At 51.2% G+C, this 18,800-nt stretch overlaps 5 protein-coding genes across 5 annotated transcripts; 4 read left to right on the top strand and 1 right to left on the bottom strand.

Annotated features, from left to right (window-relative positions):
* Window positions 1-79: 79 nt before the first annotated feature.
* KVR01_001430 (uncharacterized protein) lies at window positions 80-2,018 on the bottom strand (the record flags this gene model as incomplete). Its single annotated transcript, XM_044788949.1, has 5 exons — window positions 80-729; window positions 815-1,198; window positions 1,289-1,522; window positions 1,627-1,922; window positions 1,981-2,018. The coding sequence occupies 5 exons, from the start codon at window positions 2,016-2,018 to the stop codon at window positions 80-82; spliced, it is 1,602 nt and encodes a 533-aa protein (XP_044649385.1).
* Window positions 2,019-4,750: 2,732 nt separating this feature from the next.
* KVR01_001349 (uncharacterized protein) lies at window positions 4,751-6,523 on the top strand (the record flags this gene model as incomplete). Its single annotated transcript, XM_044791909.1, has 4 exons — window positions 4,751-4,976; window positions 5,043-5,428; window positions 5,484-6,183; window positions 6,276-6,523. The coding sequence occupies 4 exons, from the start codon at window positions 4,751-4,753 to the stop codon at window positions 6,452-6,454; spliced, it is 1,491 nt and encodes a 496-aa protein (XP_044649304.1). The 3' UTR covers window positions 6,455-6,523.
* Window positions 6,524-9,242: 2,719 nt separating this feature from the next.
* KVR01_001535 (uncharacterized protein) lies at window positions 9,243-10,457 on the top strand (the record flags this gene model as incomplete). The annotated part of the gene is made up of 5 exons (XM_044787876.1): window positions 9,243-9,668; window positions 9,724-9,884; window positions 9,938-10,061; window positions 10,119-10,383; window positions 10,432-10,457. 5 exons carry the CDS (start codon window positions 9,243-9,245, stop codon window positions 10,455-10,457), a joined length of 1,002 nt encoding a protein of 333 aa, XP_044649490.1.
* A 1,657-nt stretch (window positions 10,458-12,114) lies between these two features.
* On the top strand, window positions 12,115-13,961 carry KVR01_001168 (uncharacterized protein). The gene is made up of 5 exons (XM_044787118.1): window positions 12,115-12,304; window positions 12,401-12,617; window positions 12,714-13,093; window positions 13,192-13,595; window positions 13,696-13,961. The coding sequence occupies exons 1-5, from the start codon at window positions 12,128-12,130 to the stop codon at window positions 13,958-13,960; spliced, it is 1,443 nt and encodes a 480-aa protein (XP_044649123.1). The 5' UTR covers window positions 12,115-12,127; the 3' UTR covers window position 13,961.
* Window positions 13,962-17,065: 3,104 nt separating this feature from the next.
* Window positions 17,066-18,020, top strand: KVR01_001591 (uncharacterized protein; the record flags this gene model as incomplete). The annotated part of the gene is made up of 3 exons (XM_044784125.1): window positions 17,066-17,367; window positions 17,469-17,579; window positions 17,639-18,020. The coding sequence occupies exons 1-3, from the start codon at window positions 17,144-17,146 to the stop codon at window positions 18,018-18,020; spliced, it is 717 nt and encodes a 238-aa protein (XP_044649546.1). The 5' UTR covers window positions 17,066-17,143.
* Window positions 18,021-18,800: the final 780 nt, after the last annotated feature.

Raw genomic sequence — 18,800 nt, 5'->3', positions numbered from 1 at the left:
TTCTTCCAGGCCCACGAGAGCTTTGTGAAGCCGAAGCGCTGATCCCGTCAGGTCCCGATATCAAAACAGGACCATCTTCTCACGCGGTCATGACCTCCCTCACGCTATCCTTATGGATCCTCGCCAGCCATGTCCTCGCCATGTACGCCCGGATACTCTTACCATACAGCATGAAAGGGATCAGGGCCAGCTGGTTGAGCAGGAGCACACCACCGAACACGCCGGATATCATCACAGCATAGCCGTGCTCCTGCACCCACTCCAGAAGATTCAGGCCCATCCCAAAGCTGATCGCCTGCTTCCCGAGGTTCATCGCGATCAGCATCTCGCTCGTGTTCGCGGTATAGCTGTCCAGCGCATAGCTGAGCACGAATGTGAAGTAGAAGTAGCTGGACCACGAAGACATGATGACGCCGGCGAAGTACCCCACCCAGTGGAGGTTCCGCTCCGCCGTGAAGCCAAACACTACCAGCCCGGCAGGGGCGATCAGCATCGCGGGGAGGCATACGCCCAGCCTCATCTCTGCCTCGCGCACCATGTTGTTCTTCTTGGTCAGGCGGGCGGCCAGGCGGTCGGACGAGGTGGTGAAGGGGAGGGCCGCGCAGTAGCCGATTACTGTCCCGACCGACACCAGCCCAGAGTTGAGCTGAGACCAGTTGTATGGCGGAGATGTCACCTTGATCGGCATGATATAGTTGAATGTCAGAGCTCCAATGCCAATATTGATGCCTGTCGCCATGCAATCATTAGCTTAATCGTATTGGGAAGTACGGCATCACCTGGATCAGGCTCAGTCAGTGGTGGGGAGACTCACCATAAGTCGTGACCACCCAGAACACGTGTGGGACGAGGAAATACGTAAACGACCGAGCCATCATCAGGAAGAACTCCGAGTCATGCTCCCACACACCCCAGAATTTGAGAGTCTGCAAGTACGTCTTCCGCGGCGGCAGATTCGAGCGAGCCGTGACGCTCCTCTCGACCACCGACGTCTTCTCCGCGTCCTCGGGCCCGTCCGACGAGTCCTGCGTCAGCTTGCGGTGGTAGGTCGTCTCCTCGACCACGAAGAAGGCGAATATCAGGAGCGCCACCCCGAAGGCGATCTCGACGTAGAAGAAGAGGCGCCACGAGTAGCCGCCGTTCAGCATGTAGCCCGCGAACAGCGGGCCAGTGGCACCGAGGCAGAGGGCAAAGGTGTCTGTGTCATTCGGAGATCGCCTGGTCAGTCACGGGTCACAGCGCGTAGAGGGCTTGCGGGATGGTGTCAAGAACGGCAACGGCTGCTCACAGTATCCTAGCCGCTGGCCTCGTTCGTGCAGGAAAAAAATGTCGTTCACCAACTGAACTGGTAGGGCCTCGCAGACACCGGAGCCGAAGGAGTGAACTATCCGTGCGGCCATGAGCCCGCCGTAAGACGTGGCCTGGGACGCGCCGATGAGGCCGCCGCAATAGCACAGCAGGGAGAAGAGCATCACGGGTCTACGTCCGAATTTTCGATACATTGGAACTAGTAGGAGAGAGCCTGGGTTCAAGGTCAGCACGACATGGCCGCCGATGGACATGTTCAGACAAGAGACCCGAGCTGTTCCACAAAGACGACGGTGGGCTGGGAGGGCCAGTGCTCACCAAAGCCAAAAACGAGATTGGCATAGCTGATCAGCCCAGACGCGGTGTTGGGCGAGATGCCAAATTCTTGGGAGTATATCCCAATATAAACCGCTGGCCCAAGGAGGGCAGTGTTGCCAAGAAAAGAATACAGGGCACATGTGACCAGTATCAGCGTCTTCTTGGTGTTGCCCCATTGCAATGGATCGTTGGGGTCCTCGGCCGGAACGGGGAACAGTGCCTGGCCATAGCCAGTGTCGTCGCCCTCCGCCGCCCGGAGGTTGACTGTCCCCGGGATGTCTTCTTCATGGGCGTGGCTGGGTGGTCACCCGTCAGCTTTTGTACCTGATTCAATGACAGCGTCTCGCGACAGACCTGTGCGCCAGATGCTTCGCCGGCTGGTCGTTACTCATGTTTGATTCGCTCTACTGGAAGGGCGGTAGATTGCAACAAATCGCGAGCGGAACGCTAAACGATATATTGGCATGCAAACATAGAAGGCTCGCGAAGAACTGGGTCGATCACTGTCAATATATTAGACATGCGCCCCTGCAGCAGTGCGGACGAACCACATCAATGCGAGCATCGCACATCAAAGACCGATCAAGACGTGTGTTCTCCGAATAGACACACGCCTCCGGGATGCAGAACAAGACCCGAGCCTCCAAACGATCAAGTGCCTTCTCCTCTTGGTAGCTGCACTCTGCAAGCAGCCATCCTTGCCTTGGAAATCTCACAACCAAACCGGACTCGCTGGACCTGCGGGGGACTGGGGAGGGTGGTGGCTGGCCCGCCTTTGCTCCAACCAACGGCCGCCTGGGGGCAAAAGGCTAAGAAGCTTACTGATACTTGACAATCCGCGGTAGATGGCTCCCGTATTGTGCGCCTCGCCAAGGGGGACCCCACCCGGCCTGGCAGTCTGGGGAATCCGGGGTAAAAGGAAAGGCTAGTGGAGTTACCCGAAACCGAAACCAGGGATCAGGGAGGGGTTTTTTGAGAGCGTGCCATGTCATAGAAACGAAGACGATGTCATGACTGCGATTTGGGGAGAGACTGGGGCGCCGGCGGAGAAATTGGTTGAAAGCCCCCCAGAGGCTGATCAGGATGTCAGAGTAGCAGTGACAGCACCCGGGCAGGCTTGCAGCATCGCCCGTGAAAAAGAAGTGGCTGCTCGAGCGCACGCAGTACCAAGACTGCCATGATGCGCGATTGATAGCGCTCAGGGAGGGTGATAGGCTGCCGGGCTCTACCACTGAATCTGGCAGGTATGGGTTGGACAATATAAGGGATGCATGTGTGAGACGAGAGACACGTCGTGCTTCCTCGACTATTCGGCTGGGCCACGCCTCTGACCTGCATGAGTGCGGGCCGCTGATTGCAAGTTTTGATATCTTGCTTCCCGCCTCTACCAGTTATGCACAATGCATTGAGCTGCCGTTATCTCTTGTATTCTCGTAGTCAAGTCCGAACCTGCTTATCGTAATGCTCAAATGCTGCTTCTGTAGTCCGAGCGATATATTCGGCGGCCGACACGTTTCTTAACGCATCGCAGAGGGCTCGGGAGATCCCACTTGCGCCGACATGCTACTGGATGTCGAGCTACGTGATCAGCGCGATTGGGTGCAGACATGGCAAGCAGTGTACTTAAAGGTGGCTCGGTTGGAGAATGGGTTTGGTTGGCATCACTGACCATATCTCACCACCTGCCCAGGTGGGTTAACTTTGAAGTAAAACGAACATAGGGGTTAAATATACCACTTGAACATCGTCAACAAGGACTCTCAGAATTTGAGTTCCTGGGCACAACTCAAATATCCGAGTCTGGGTTTTAAATTTATGTTGCGACCCGACCAGTGGCATCTGTTTCCTGCCCTCGTAGCCATTCTCAAGTTGCCCCGTCTCTCCACAGCCAATTCAGTAACGATCTTTTCGTACTCTCTGGGAGCTTCCGCTACAATTCAAGGCACAATATTCCATATTAGTTTTTCTGCATGGCTCTTGAAGAACATCCCGAGAGTTTCTGTGCCCTACCATGCTAGATGACGATGCCTACGACAGTGAGACATCCGATGGAAAAAGACCACTGGAAATCATGAAGAGGGAGGCAATTTCTGTTCTACAAGGAGACCTGCAGGATATTTACTTTTCTGGGTCAAAATTATGAGGTACTCAAGGGATCTTTACAGGGCTATTGCATCAACGCGCCTTTCGGGCTTGGTGTCTCGAGTAAAAGTCCTTTCCACAAGAATACGAATGAGACATGCAGCAGTACTCTAGCTGATGGCGAGGGATTACTCGCCCAAATCAGCCGTGTTATGAGGAATCAATCTCACCTACATCGATACTGTGATACAATGCAGTGCAACGACGGAGGTATTGTAATGAACCCCGCCCGACGCGGAACTCTAATCCCTCCGGTGCTGATCTCCGACTCGGCTCCGGACGTTCGCTGCCAGTGCCGCCCCCAAGCTATTCGTCCGTCCCCAGAATACAAGACTCCACCCAGTCGGCCTCGCGTCTCCTACCCTCCGTCTGCGACGATCACAACCACTATGTGACCATCTAGCCACCTCGGTACTACATGAGGACTTGTCAGGGTCAGTTGATGATGACTTGGAGGTGATCTGCATCGATTATACGGCAAACACGGCATAAGGGCAATGCAGTACTCGCGACTTCGGCCGCTCATGTTCGGCACCGATTAGAGGCGACGGGGGGCGGACACAGCGGCTGCAAGTTCAGCACTAGTAAGTAAGGCCAGCCAGCGAAGCGTGCCGTTCTGACCATCGTGCTGTGGACGTTGGCTGTGTAAACTTGTAACAATTACTGTTAGAGCATAACTCGGCTGGCGGCACATGCTAGTGCTTCGTCCCCTTTCCTGCACAAGGTTTCATTTTCTCCTAGATGCCCCACAAATCCTTTTAGTGATGGGAGATGGCCACCTCATGACACCGCCGGTGGTATGCGGTGCGATGTGACGTCGGTTCAAATGTTACTTTTTCCGGAGGCGACTCAGCGGTAATGAGGTTTTAGTGCTCAACCTCATGCTTTCTTGAGGAAGTATATAATAGCTCGCAGATCCCCATCTTAACGCTTCCTGCCATCGCTCACCCTTCACATCACGAACGCGTGAGTTACATTCCGAATGTCGCCTCTAACTGACATTGGGCCACTGGGCCTACAACATCAATATTACCTGCTCGTCGCGGCCGTCGCTGTCGCCGCCTTAGGTCTCGCCTACAATGTGTTGCGGAACCCTCTGGCGAAAATACCTGGCCCGTGGTACTCGGCGATCACAAGTGCTGTCCTGACGAACGAGTGGCTGAAAGGCAGACGGTCGAAATATGTCCATCGTCTCCATGAAAGATACGGTCAGCATTGTGCACGCTGCTAGATGTCCAGGAAGAGTTCCAAGGTTACTGACAAACCCCGGAAAGGCCCCATCGTTCGAATCTCCCCAAACGAGGTCGATGTCATGGACGTGACTGCGGTCAAGGAGATTCACACCGTTAAGGAGAGGTACCTCAAGGCTCCCTTCTACAGGGCCATTACCGCTCCTGGGGTTCAGAACGTCTTTAATACCTCGGACATATACTTCCATCGAAGGCATCGAAGGCTTCTCCAAGCGCCATTCTCAGACGCGTCACTTCAGACCTTCCAGCCCGGAATCGAGTCGCGAATCAGATTGACCATGCAGCGGATGGCTGAGGAGACAGAGTCCCGCGGAGCAGCCGACGTCTTCAAGTGGTGGATGTTCATGGCAACGGACATCATCGGTGAGCTCACGTTTGGCGAGTCTTTCCGCATGTTGGAGCAGGGAAGGGTGAGTATACCTAGCGCCAATCATCCCGGGTGAGCGATACTAAACCAAGTCGCAGAAAAGCGAATACATCGAGAACCTCGAGAAAATCGCTGCAGTGTCTGCACAGAGAGCCTCGTTTCCCACCTTGGCCAGGCTCGCCTTCCAAGGATATCCTATCCCTGGCTTCAATGAGAATACCAACCTCGTGAAAAGCATTCGGATATACGCAACTGAGTCGCTTAATCGGTACAGGAGACTCGTAGAAGAGAATTCTGATAAGCCTTTCCCGACATTGTTCACCCGGCTGTTCAAGGGAGAGGAGGACGAGGACTTGACGTTCAAAGAGATCGTCGACGAAGCCCAGACCTATATAATTGCCGGCACCGATACCACCGCGATCACACTCACCTACACAGTCTGGCGTGTCTGCCAGAACCCAATGATCCGGAAAAGACTGGTCGAGGAACTCCAACAACTGCCAGAAGAATTCGGAGACCACGATGCCCTCAAGTTGCCTTATCTGAACCAAGTCATCGAGGAGGCTCTGCGCCTCCACGGCGCGGCACCGTCGGGACTGCCTCGCGTAGTCCCGCCAGAGGGCGCAACATTGGCTGGGAAATATATCCCTGGGGGGACTATTGTCTGCACTCAAGCTTGGAGCCTGCATCGAATGCCGGACATTTTCCCAGACCCTGAGCGGTTCGACCCGGACAGGTGGGGTGCTCCCACTAAGTCCATGAGGGACGCATCCATGCCATTCGGTGGCGGCTCTCGAGGTAAGACAGGAGCTCACATTTTTTATCCTTGAATTATTTTGTCAAAGAAATCGTTGTGCACGCGCTAACAACCAACTTCCGTGAATCTACAGTTTGTCTCGGCCTCCACCTTGCTCGCATGGAGCTTAGGCTGGGAATCGCCCACTTCTTCCGCCACTTCCCGAACGCGAAAATGTCTGCGCTGGAAGCCATGTGCGACGATGATATGCAGCAGATCACCTACTTCCTCGCTCCCCCAAAGAACAAGAGATGCTTGATCGAGTGCTCTTGAAAGTCAAGACAATATGGTAACCCGGCATCATCTTTGCATTACTTTGGAGCAAAAGAGTCCAAGGGAAATGAGGCTGATACTTATGTGGCCACGATGATATGACAGAACATATTTCTGATTCTCGGTTGTCAAGAGTTCATTGCGTTGGTGTTATCTTGGTATTATCGAGGCTAGTCTGTATCTGGAGTGATTATCACAAGGCTCCAGGGCTGCAACAGAGACTTGGTCATATTGCGTACCTGCTACCGATTTCTCCACACACTATTACCTCATGTGGAAAATACTTGTTCTATGACGGATAGTCTCCGGGATCAAGTTAGAAAATGTCCATACAGCTGGCAGAGTCACCCAATCCTTGCCTCTTGAGTCCACGTGGAACAATTTCCTCTGAGTGACCCCCTAGAAACTTAAATCGAACCTCCTCTACACATCTTCCCTGTGACACGGTTAACAATAAAAACTCACCCACGTACGGAAATTGATGCAAATGTCCCTTGTTTATGCTGAAGCCCTCTAAGAAACAAAAATACCTGCCCAGGTGGTGAAAGTTCAGGGAATTCAGAGTGTGAAGCTGGAGAGAGTGACGATACAGCTCTTACATACTGCTAGGAATATACAACAGACAGGTTGGCTATGGTGGTCTTTTGGCCGGGCGGTCTATTACGTTGCCAGCAGTTTCCACAGCCGTTGCGGAGAGCATGTTCTATTATCATGGCACCGAATTGATTGACACTTGGTCAACCCAACGCACGCTTTAGGCGCTGTAAAACTACAACTGTGAGTCTTCACTGTCAAGAAGGAGAAACGGTTACCCCTATATTCCTCCTGTTAGATGTGTGCTGGGAGATGCCTCCCGAAATGGTCGTGACCACCTGCCCAGGTGGGCACCCAGACAAAGAAGGATCGAAACCCGCCATTGGATGGGCCCTGGGATTTCCACCTACGAGAGAAAAGGTCAAAAATGCCATCAGCATAGACTGAAAAAGCGGGAAAACTAAGCCCGATGCAGATTGAAACAATTCGTGAGGATAAACCAATGCTGCCGCGATACGTGGCTAAGCACATGCTCAGGTGAATAAAAACACAAACACCGTCACACAGGCTACTAGTACAATCTATTTGGAATTTCTTTTGCTTTTATGCCTTATTTTAACTAAATAAAAGAAATAGTATCATTGATCTAGAATCTATGTGTAGCATCTCTTATTATTTACTAAAGTTATATATATAGTTATACTTTTAGTACTATTACCTTATAGTAGATTAATAGTAATAATAAAATATTATAAAAGCTTTATAAAGTTTAATAATTTTAAAATTAAATTTTATTAACTTTATAAATTAAATAAACTTTATTATTATTATAAAAGATTTTAATATTTAATTAAAATAAACTTAATAATAAAATATTAATAAAACTTTTATATATTTAAATATTATTAAAAGTAAGACTTCTTAATATTAATTAATTTATTACTAATAATTATCTTTAATAAAGTATATATATATATTAACGATATATAAAATAAATTTATAATAAAGTTTATAATATATTAGTCTAACTTTATATATAAAATAACTATATTATTTAAGACTTAAAGTAAGGGACCACTATGTGTAAGGATAAAATATAGTATGATAAAGTTATATAAGAGGTGAAAAGAAATATTGGTCTGGAAAGTAAAGATGTGAGACGGTTTTGCCCATTGACTGCTGCGCAACAGATCGCTCGGCCAAAAGAGCATAATTTCTAAGTCCCCCGTCTTGCAAATCCAGCAGTATATAAGCCCGTGCCGTCACAAGAAGCAACTTCCAAGGTTCTTAACCGCTCTTCCATGCCAGACTAGTAGTGCTGATTCACCTACAAAATTTTTGTTAACGGTCAAGACATCCCGTCTTCTTTTACAACGTTTTTCCACATGTGGATACTAATTTGAGTTCTCTGTTTTAGGCATTCATGCCGTTTCCCTGTGCGCCACGGTGCTCTTATTTCGTGAGCTAGGAATAACAATACGCCAACGTCATGTTCGTACAACACCAAATGGGATCTTATTCTCGAGACTTTGGAATAATTTCGGTCCAGTGATATGGAGAACTTTTCAATTGGCAGTCGGACCGATTACGTGTCGATCGAGCCTTGAACGAGCATTCGATGCACACATCCGTTTGATCCGCCCGTTTTTGGACCCGACGACTGACTACATGTGATGATTTTCACCACACGCAGGATGAGAATAAGATATGGACCATGTTCCGTGTCTATAAATTGTCTTGGTACCTTGATTTATCCGGCCCTATCACATCTACCCGGGGGGATAGTCACACCAAGGCTGGAAATCCGGTGGCGTCGGCACATTTTTTGACAGCACTCGATCACACTACAATCGATACCACGCCCGGCGCATGTGCCGACAGATAAACAGCCACTCGTGGTGTTTACCGCGGAGAATCACGATGCGACTTCATATATGATGAATACCTGTCTCTGTACCACGGGTTGATCATCCGGCTAATACGAAACTCAATTGATTCGTCGACGATCTGCCGGGTGCTTCTTAAATGTCCGTTTTTGGTTCCGTCTCCAAATAATAATTAAAAAAACAACATTGAGATATTAATAGGTAGCGAGGCAATAAGGAACCATTACTCAAAAAGATGCAGTTGGGACTAAATTCAACCATATAAGAGTCAGATAAGTTCAGATGTCACGACAGTCCCTGGTTCATTTGTTTCCGCCAACTTCCACCTCCAAAGTAGAACTAGTATCGAGTCAATATCTACTGCCAAGATGAAGTGGCTTTCCGCAGCAGCACTATCCCTCGTCGCGCCTGTTCAGGCCGGCTTGCGCTTCCAATGTTCGACTCTGACGATCCAACGTCTTGACCCGGTTGTCCAGCCTGGCGCGGTTCCAGCATCCCATGTCCACCATATCGTGGGTGGAAATGCCTTCAACGCTACGATGGAAGGAGACGTCGGTGAAAGGGCGACTTGCACCACGTGTGAAATGTCGGAAGACTTCTCCAACTATTGGACTGCGGTTCTGTACTTCAAGCACCCTACCAACGGCTCTTACCACCGCGTTCCAGTCATCCCTGTCAACCCAGGCAACTTAGATGGGTACGCCGGCACCAGTGGTGGCCTTACAGTCTACTACAGCCAGACAGACTTGATCCGGGACGACATTGCACACCAGCCCGTCAAGACATTCCCACCGGTAAATATTCCCGTTCTCTTGTGATTGACGATATGGAAATTCTAACATATCGTAGGGTTTCCGTATGACTGTCGGCGACCCAAAGATTGCTTCCAACCAACATGTGGGCCTGCGTTACCAGTGTCTGCAGAGTGGATTCAACCGAGGACCGGAGATGGCCAACTTCCCCACGTCGCCATGCCCTGGCGGTATCTTCGTCACTCAGCACTTCCCCGCGTGAGCAGTGCCTCTATCCCGAATTTTCGTTATCTCATACTAATTGGAACTAGATGCTGGGACGGCAAGAACCTCGACAGCCCTGACCACCAGTCGCACATGTACAACACCATCACTCAGGACGGCTTTGTCAACGCTGGCAAGTGCCCATCTAGTCACCCTGTCCGCATGCCACAGGTCAGTACAGTCCAAATATTTCGCATTGTGTTCCTGATTTTAACCATCGCAATACAGGTCGCATTCGAGACCGTCTGGGACACCTCCAAGTTCAACAGCATGTGGCCCTCAGGAACACCCAACCCGTATGTGTGGAGCTTCGAGGGCACGGCGGCCGGCACCCATGCAGACTACATGTTTGGCTGGAAGGGTGACTCGCTCCAACGCGCCATGAACAAGTCCGAATGCTTCTACGACGGCTGCGGCTCCATCACGAAGCAGCAGATGAGCGTTGCCAACCAATGCACAATTAAGCAAACGGTTCAGGAGCAGACCGATGGCTGTGAGTAGTGACCCCTTTACTGAAAAGACTTGTTCTAACCTCTTCCAGGGCTCGCCAAACTCCCCGGCATGTAAACCCGGGCACTGGAGACGTGGGCTCACCCGGTACGGAGTCCGAGTCCATTCTTTTCAGCTGGATCAGGTGGAAGCACATATTCTGATTTTATTGGTGTTCAGATTCGTTTCGGTTGGATTAATTCTAATCAATCATCTTCCCTAACTGCTGATGCTCTCTTAAGAAATGACTGAGGGTTGCCGAGCAAGACTGAGACGCACCAGACTATGAATGATCAAGGTCCAATCCTTCACTTCTCACTCTGTAGTCGCCATTCCAAATACCCCTTCGTGTTGTTGAGCGAAGCAATTCATTCTCTTAGAGAGCGACCTGATTTCTGGTCGAACTTTTCAAATGAAAATTCAAGTGCAAAGGTGTATGGACGGACGCTTTGTTTTCACATTCGCATCACACACGTACAGGTTTTCCCACAATTTGGGACAATGTTCCCCCCAGAATTTGCCATCCGCCTCACAAAGCATCATCTCACAGTGTGTTGACTTGGTGGATATCGTCTCAAAGATGACGGGTAGAGTCTTCTGATGCGGGGCCCTGGACTGGACAGGTGGAAGTGGGAAGCCGAAACACACAGCGAGAGTCTGATCCCCGACCACGCGAACAGAACTGACAAGAGACGAAGGGTGACGACAGTGGTAGAAACAAAGATGAAGATGCTGAGGATGGGCAGGTCGAGAAATTCGGAATGCTCGCCTGCCTCGGCCGCCATCGCCGCCGTGTTCTGGACTATCTTCCCCATTACTACCGTGATATATATGCTCTGACGCTGAAGCTTTCGGATCTCTATGATCTTGGTTTACCATGGAAGTAGAAATATACAGAAGCCGAGAATCACGTTTGTTAGAGGCAGTGTGAGACATATTGTTTACGGAAGTTTGTTGGTAAACTCTCCCAAGGCTCCTGTCGGTCTGCTCCATGCTTGCGATGATGGGCGCAGAAAACGTGAAGAGAGGCACAACATGTACGGTATGAATGAAGGTGGTCGGGGCCACAACCCCATTCTTATCTGTCGCAGACCGGCGTTGAAGTCAGTTTAGATGATCGCCCCAACATCTCTTCTTTGGTTGCCGTGCCGCATTGGCATCGGGCTGACAACCCTTTGAGGGAGATGCCAAACACGTTGGTCCACGTTGGCTCATGCAGGATCAACCCAACACTGGAGGTGCCCAATTTCACTGATGCGTAGTGAGGCCGAGTAGAATAGCGGGTCGAAAGATGCATCGAACCGAGCAAATCTACAAGTTGTAGTGCAGGATAGAGAATTTTGTGTTGAAATCACTTGAAGCCAGGTCGGTTGGTACGTACAGCAGACCACACGCGCAGTCCCGGAATGAATTCATGCCCTTCATGACGACCTAGACAGTGCCGGAAGTCCCGCAATACTGTTGAAATCCTGTAGTCTTGCAGGTTTGGCTCTTGGCCACTGCGGTTGGGTGCAGAACCGAGCCGTGATAGGATAATCAACTGCCCAGGTGTTGCCTGCTTGGACAGAAGTTCCACGGTTACGGTAGTGATTGGCCGGGATGATGGAAACATGGCGTGAGCCCAAAGCTGGACACCCTTGCCCAGGGCCGGGTGTCTGTACAAAACGTGCTCATCGCCCCGCCTATCTTGAGTAATTACTGCTTCCACTTGTCTACTGTCTTAAAGTCTGAAGACTGTAAACTGAGATATGGTTGACATCAAAAAGGTCTTTACGAGCGGTGGCAACGGCTGGTCTCCTGACACCAAGATCAGCTTCCCAGATGACGATGATTTTGCTCAGGTGACGACTCGATGGGCCACCTATAAGCCTCCGACCTACGCGGCCGCCATCAGCCCGGCCACAGAAGAAGATGTCGTTAAGGCGGTGCGTTTTCTGATCGCCGCACATATTGTCTCCCTCCCCTAAGACTTTATCTCATGCGAAACAGATACCGTGGCTAACGCTATCATGGAAAACTAGATCAAACTAGCAACAGAGCACGGTATCAGCTTCCTCGCTACGGCTGGACGCCATGGCTACAGCACTGTGCACAGCAAGCTTCAAAATGGCCTTGCCATAGACCTCCGCAAGCTGAATAGTATACAGCTAGACAAAGAGACAGAGACAGTGACGGTGGGTGGTGGTGTTACCACTGGCGAGATGCTTGACCCGCTGTTTGAGGCTGGGTTTGACATACGTGAGTGACCCGAAATGGTCAGATGAGATGGCTCCTTGACCCAAGGGGCCCAAAGGTGCATGCGGAAAAAGTAAAGGACTGACATGCAAGTAACAGCGACCGGATCATGCTCGGCTACCGGGATGGTTGGTGCCACGCTGGGTGGCGGCGTGGGCCGTTACTCTGGCATTTATGGGCTGTTGATTGACTCATTACTGTCACTACGCGTAGTGACAGCATCAGCCAAGGTTGTTGATGTATCAGCTACGTCGAATCCAGAGCTATTCTGGGGTATGCGTGGCGCTGGAGCCAATTTCGGTCTGGTCACCTCAGCAACATACCGAATCTATCCCATCAATGGTAACCCTCGCTTGCGTGGTGCTGTAACCAATATCGACTTCGTTATCCCGGCGCACATGGCATCAGGCTACTTTGAGATGCTAGAAAAGCATTTTGGCGGCAATCGTATGCCACCAAACCTTGCTCCCATCTCTATCGTTAGTAATATTCTCCTAGGTATTTCTATTTTTAATGGTTTGGAACTTTTCAGAATGCAGCACTTTAGACTCCGTCGCAGATGAATAACACATAGTAGGTCATGTTCAACCCAGAACATTCTGTGCCCCAGATTCTTGGGACCTGGGCCTACCTGGGCCCTGAAGATGAGGCCCGCGAGGTCATCGCTCCTTTACTAGCTTTAGAGCCGCCTATTCTCGCCATCCAAAATATCCCTACAAACAAGCTGCTGCACGCCGCTGCCTTCGGCTTTGTCCCTCTGATTCAACAGGACAGCGCAATCCGCAGCGCTTACTCAGCTAATATGAAAGACATCTCGGGCTCGGCCCTCCACGATGCCTTCAATAAAATGTGTGCCCTCTACGAGGCCCACCCGGATGCTCGTAGAAGTGCCATTGAAATGGAGCACTTTCCAAACCAAGCTATGGCTGCTGTACTTGATGACGAGACGGCTTATCCATGGCGGGACTCACGGAGTAACATGTAAGCAATTCATCAGCCCTTTTTCCTCCTTCCTAACTATGGGCTCCATGAGGCGGTACAACTAGACCGAGGTGGCTAATAGCAGAGTATTTGCATACAGAATCTGCCTCTTCAGCTGGCAGGAGGATCCAAATAGCAGTGCGCCTCAGGCGGTGGCCGAACTTGGTCCGCAGATACGTGCTAACCTATGCAAGGCGGGCGGGTACGACGATGTCTCTGTCTATGTTAGCTATTCGCAGGGTGACGAGACTCTAGAGCAGGTCTACGGCCGTAGAAAGCTCCCCCGTCTGGCGGCGCTCAAGAAGGAATGGGATCCGAACAACATCTTCGCTTACAATTTCACTCTGCCTACCCAGTACCCCTGAGGGGCCCCAAGTGATGGGGCTGGGACGTGCATGTAGCTGGATGGTGGACGCACAAGGATACGAACATGTCAAGCTCATGCCTACCTACAGTGAGAGATCAAAGACCTTCCTGTAATCATCGGGATATGTGCTCATAGATGAATGCATGCACTCTATGGATTCTCCCCACCGGCAGCTCATCAATGGCATCTGTATTTGAAGACTGCATGTGAGCTGCTCCCTGTCACAGAAAGTGCATGTGTTCTGAGATCTAGATCCAAAATCTACAGGGCCTCCGACCCCCAAATTTCTGCCAACATAAAGAATCGCAGCTGCGCTAGACTTGATGTCAGCTAGGGGGGCTGACCGGTGCCAGGGATGGGCGTACAGAGATGTTCGTGTTATGTACCTACTTTGCAGAACCATGCGCGTTGTTGCACGATAGCGTGATGCCCCAGAATCCTTGGCCCAAACGGCTTGGGGCCGGTGTATCTCAATGACCCCAGTTTGAAGGCGCTCATTCACGCGCCGGATACTTAAGTAATGGACGTTCTGCACCCCTGCTCCAGCCCTGGAGTCGCATCAACAGTAGGTATCGACACCTCCGTGGTGGGTGGCCCTGGTTCGCAGTCTACCATACTAAACTTGATGAGAACGGAGATTCGCACAGAAAAAAACGGAGGGTACACAGATACACTACCACCCCCCCAAACTGCAGCCAATCAAAGGGCTCCATTCAACCCCCCAACTATACACACCACCCACACTAAATACTTTTAGGCTCGTGGGACTATCAACCAACTACCACAGGTTGACTTAATTATAGAGGACCTTATTAGCAATAAAAAGAAGACCTAAGAGAAGATTATAGTACTCAGCGACTTACTAAAGCGCTCTAAACAATAAGGAGGAAAGAAGTAGTAAACTACTAGACTAAAAATAACAATAAAAGGATTAAAAATCAAGGGCTGATAAGGATATATATAGTTAATAAGTATAAATTTCGGTTTTATATAGTGAGTAGGTGGTGTAAATTAAGGTTAGTATATTGGGGGTGTATTGTATTTATATACCCTCCGTTTTTTTTTGTGTGAATCTCCGTTCTCAACTTGATAGACCGGACGCAGAACGTGCTCATCTCCGATGAAAGCCTGCTCTCCATCCAGAACAAGACATGGTGAGTCGCGCTCGGTTTCCAGACGCGACCCACGGAGCCGCTTTACATCCCGTACCACGTCAACGACAACGTCAAGCACACGGCGCGTCCGGGACTCGGAGTACTTAGAACTGCACACACGGAGCGCGGGCTGACCGATATTTAGGAGGGTATAGCTGTCGCCCTGGCTGGGCACGTTCTCGCCATAGACGCCGCGCATGTTTCGTTTAGAAGCATGGAGTTTTTCTCGGGTGTGTGGAGGGTTTCGGTCTTTGCAGCCGTTTACTATAGACACGAATAATACTGCCCAGCCTGACGTTGATATGGGCAACGGAAAGGCCTTGATGTCACAAGTAATACTGACGAGTGCGAGGTTGTAGGCTTGGAGTTTGGGAGTCACAGCCAACTTCATTGCATACTGTTAGTGCCACAAGCACCCACCGTATTTTAACTATAGTTATCGACACCGTATCTTTTTCAAGCGTTGGGTCTTGAGCGCTTACCACCGTATGAAGGCGCCATGTATGTCCTCGGACGTACACGGACTAGAAACGAAACCAGTCAGAATGATCCAGATAACGGCTAATCGTATCCTCGTTGGGATTTGAAGAGTCATGACCGAGAGGCCATATCCCTTTTCGCTCAATCCTTCGCGTACCTCATTTCTATGGGCATACTCCGCCTGCTTGCCTGTATCTATCATTTGTGTCTGAGGAGGATTGTCTTGTGGGGAAGGAACTATTATTTCCTCGGATCATAGCTCTAGATAATAGTTCTCGGAGAAAGTCCTGCTTCTCGAGCTGCGGACGCAGACCGAGGCATCTCGAACATCAGTGCTGACTCGAACGACCCTGCCACGCGACAGATCACAACGGTACGCGTATCGGCATGCGGTGGGGGGTGTCAACACTTCCGTATGGGTCGTGCGATTTAGGAAAAGCCGCGTAGGATAAGAATCTTGACAGGCGGCAGGTTCCGAGTAGTGGACACAATATTCAATGGGTTTGGAACGAACAAAGTCAGTGCGCGGGAGACGACACCCAAATACACACCTAGGTAGATTGAGGTCGGGAAGCGAAAGAAATATTGATTTTCATCACGAGGTTATCCGCGCGTTCGGCCTGCCTGACTCGGCGTGCTCTTCATCGCGGCAAAGTTGACCCGCTCGTCGCTTGCGGGCCTCAGGTGCTGACCCCAAACCCCCGAGCTTTGACGATCTCAGAAGCTGCAGTCCGGGCGTTAATGCAGGCGGCTGCTTGGCTGCAGCATGTTATATGATGGCCCAATCAATGATACGGTTTCCTACATCCTCCGGGTGTCTGTCCTGCCTGATGCATAATGCCTCCCGTCCCTCCAAGAGGTCCGTCCGAGTGTGGGAGGGTGTGGGGATCAACCTCAAGCCATGGGTCCTAGAACATAACAGGAAGGTATGGCCCGTGAAGAGGAGATCATCCAGGTTCCTCCGACGAGGGGATAAGGGACAACTGAACACGTGCAGTGGAGGTGTCCAATTCACCGCTCACGGGCATCCGTTCAGTGTCACTGCCATGGCGGGTTCATTTGCTGCTTTAAGCTTAACGGCATCTGGGTATGCTTGAATCAATAGTCCAAGTGATCTCTCCACCGGTCACACGTGGGAAAGCAGGCTGGGCGAACTGGTCCGCAGGTCGTAGGTCTGGTTCCTGGACGGCCAATCCCTGGGAGACGGGGTTTGGGCAGGCGGCACCTCGACGGGCTCCTAACCGGCCAGGGGCATTGCTCCGGACCAGAGCAGGGGGTGAGGAGGGGCCTTTTATCAGTGCTGACGATGCAACCATACTGCCGATATTGGCGTGAACCCGGTATCAACGGTGGTGGTGATCTGCCTACCCAATAATTCTACACGTGCATGTCCCAATAATAGTGTATAAAGATGAGAGGCCCTACTCATCTTGGCCAAGAAATGAGGGGGGTACATCCGCAGCAGTCTTCGTCCTTCCGCCGCTCGCTTCCTCTACCGGCACTCTTGATCCTGCATACTCAAACGCGGCACTCTCTCCGTCATCATCATGGGTCTCCTCCGGTCCCTTGTTTCCGTCGTCGCGGCGACCGCGGCCGTCACCGCCAACCCCATTGAGCGTCGTGCCTCCATCGATTCAGACAAGGTCGTGGGCTTCCCCCAGACTGTTCCCTCTGGCACGACGGGAAACGTTTATCTGGCATACAAGCCCTTCCTTAAGGTCGTCAACGGCTGTGTCCCATTCCCAGCTGTGGACGCTGCCGGAAACACGGGGTGAGTCCCCCCCCCCCCCACCGGGCCAGTTGGCCGGCATGCTGTGATCGACAAGATCGACATTGTCTAGCAGATCAACAAGATCTCTAATTTACTTGCAGTGCCGGACTCAAACCGACCGGTGCACCAGACGGTGAATGCTCAAGCAGCACAGGCCAGGTCTACGTACGCGGAGCCACATACGATGGCCGCTACGCACTCATGTACTCATGGTACGTTGCCACTCCCTGATTCACGTGTCATCATGGACAAACTAACACTCTCCCAACAGGTACATGCCCAAGGACTCTCCCTCCACCGGCTTGGGACACCGCCATGACTGGGAGGGCGTAATCGTCTGGCTCAACTCGGCGACGTCCACGGCCGCGAACAACATCGTGGCCGTGTGCCCTTCGGCCCACGGAGACTGGAACTGCGCTACGAGCGGGTACACTCTGTCGGGCACCAAGCCCCTGATCGAGTACAAGAGCGACTGGCCCATTAACCACTCGATGGGCCTCACTTCAACGGTTGGAGGCACCCAGCCACTGGTTGCCTGGGAGAGTCTCACGAGTGCGGCCAGGGACGCACTTCAGACGACAGACTTTGGTGACGCGAACGTGCCGTTCAAGGACGCCAACTTCAACAACAACTTGGCTGCCGCTACTTTCTAAGCCGCTCGCTCTTGTGAATGAGCTGGGCTCCCCTTGACCACCATTACATAGGTCCTATACTAAGGCTGTACATATTAGCTTCATGCATTGACGAAGGATCAAGTTATCCCTAATTAATACGATGCGGACTTTTGCATGTTATGTATTCTCTTCATGTGCCAAGATACCCGGATTTCACTGGCAGCGTGACCTCGGGAGCAATCTGACTGCCGATTTCAAATGTTGCTTCGAGTCGCGCCATACCGAGGCACCCCAGAAGGACCCCGTAGAAATCAAAAAAGATCAGTGTGCAGCAGAGCAGTTTGAACGTCACCGGCGTGGGTCCGAACTAAGGACTGCCGTTGGTGGAGCACAAGGGCGCAAATCTTGCATACGAGTCCAATCCTGGGTACCTAAGTACCAACGATCAGATGATTTAGAACTAATCAGTTCTCATCTTGGGACTTGTGCGTATCTTGCAGCCATAAATGTCTAAGCAATAAGATTTCCGCGACCATAAGCCCTGGTAGCAACATGGGGAATTTCATCATGACTTGCATGAAAGAAGATTAATTGTAGTGAATTCGATAGCGTCTGCCCAGACCGCCGCCCCAGGATTTAGAGCCATCCGGGTGGGTTTCTAAGGCTATCTTGGTGGTTCTGGACCCATTTACTATGGCATCATCTTGGATCTCGCAGCGTGTTATGGTGCAGTTCCTGGAGCAGTAGCTTGGAGGACACGAAGAGCGCTTTCGAGAGGCTGGAGGCGCAGCTGGATTTTTCAAAGGTTGAGATCAAGAC

The sequence above is a fragment of the Diaporthe batatas genome (assembly GCF_019321695.1).
Source record: "Diaporthe batatas strain CRI 302-4 chromosome Unknown Contig00002, whole genome shotgun sequence".
In the NCBI taxonomy this organism is placed as follows: Eukaryota; Fungi; Ascomycota; class Sordariomycetes; order Diaporthales; family Diaporthaceae; genus Diaporthe; species Diaporthe batatas.
Note: the sequence above shows the minus strand (reverse complement) of the source record. Positions and strands in the feature narration are given on the sequence as shown.

Coding starts and splice junctions, on each gene's coding strand:
- KVR01_001168 (XM_044787118.1), top strand. CDS start 12,128: ATGGTTGACATCAAAAAGGTCTTTACGAGCGGTGGCAACGGCTGGTCT. Junction 12,305..12,400: donor AAGAAGATGTCGTTAAGGCG/GTGCGTTTTCTG, acceptor ATGGAAAACTAG/ATCAAACTAGCAACAGAGCA. Junction 13,094..13,191: donor ACCTTGCTCCCATCTCTATC/GTTAGTAATATT, acceptor AACACATAGTAG/GTCATGTTCAACCCAGAACA.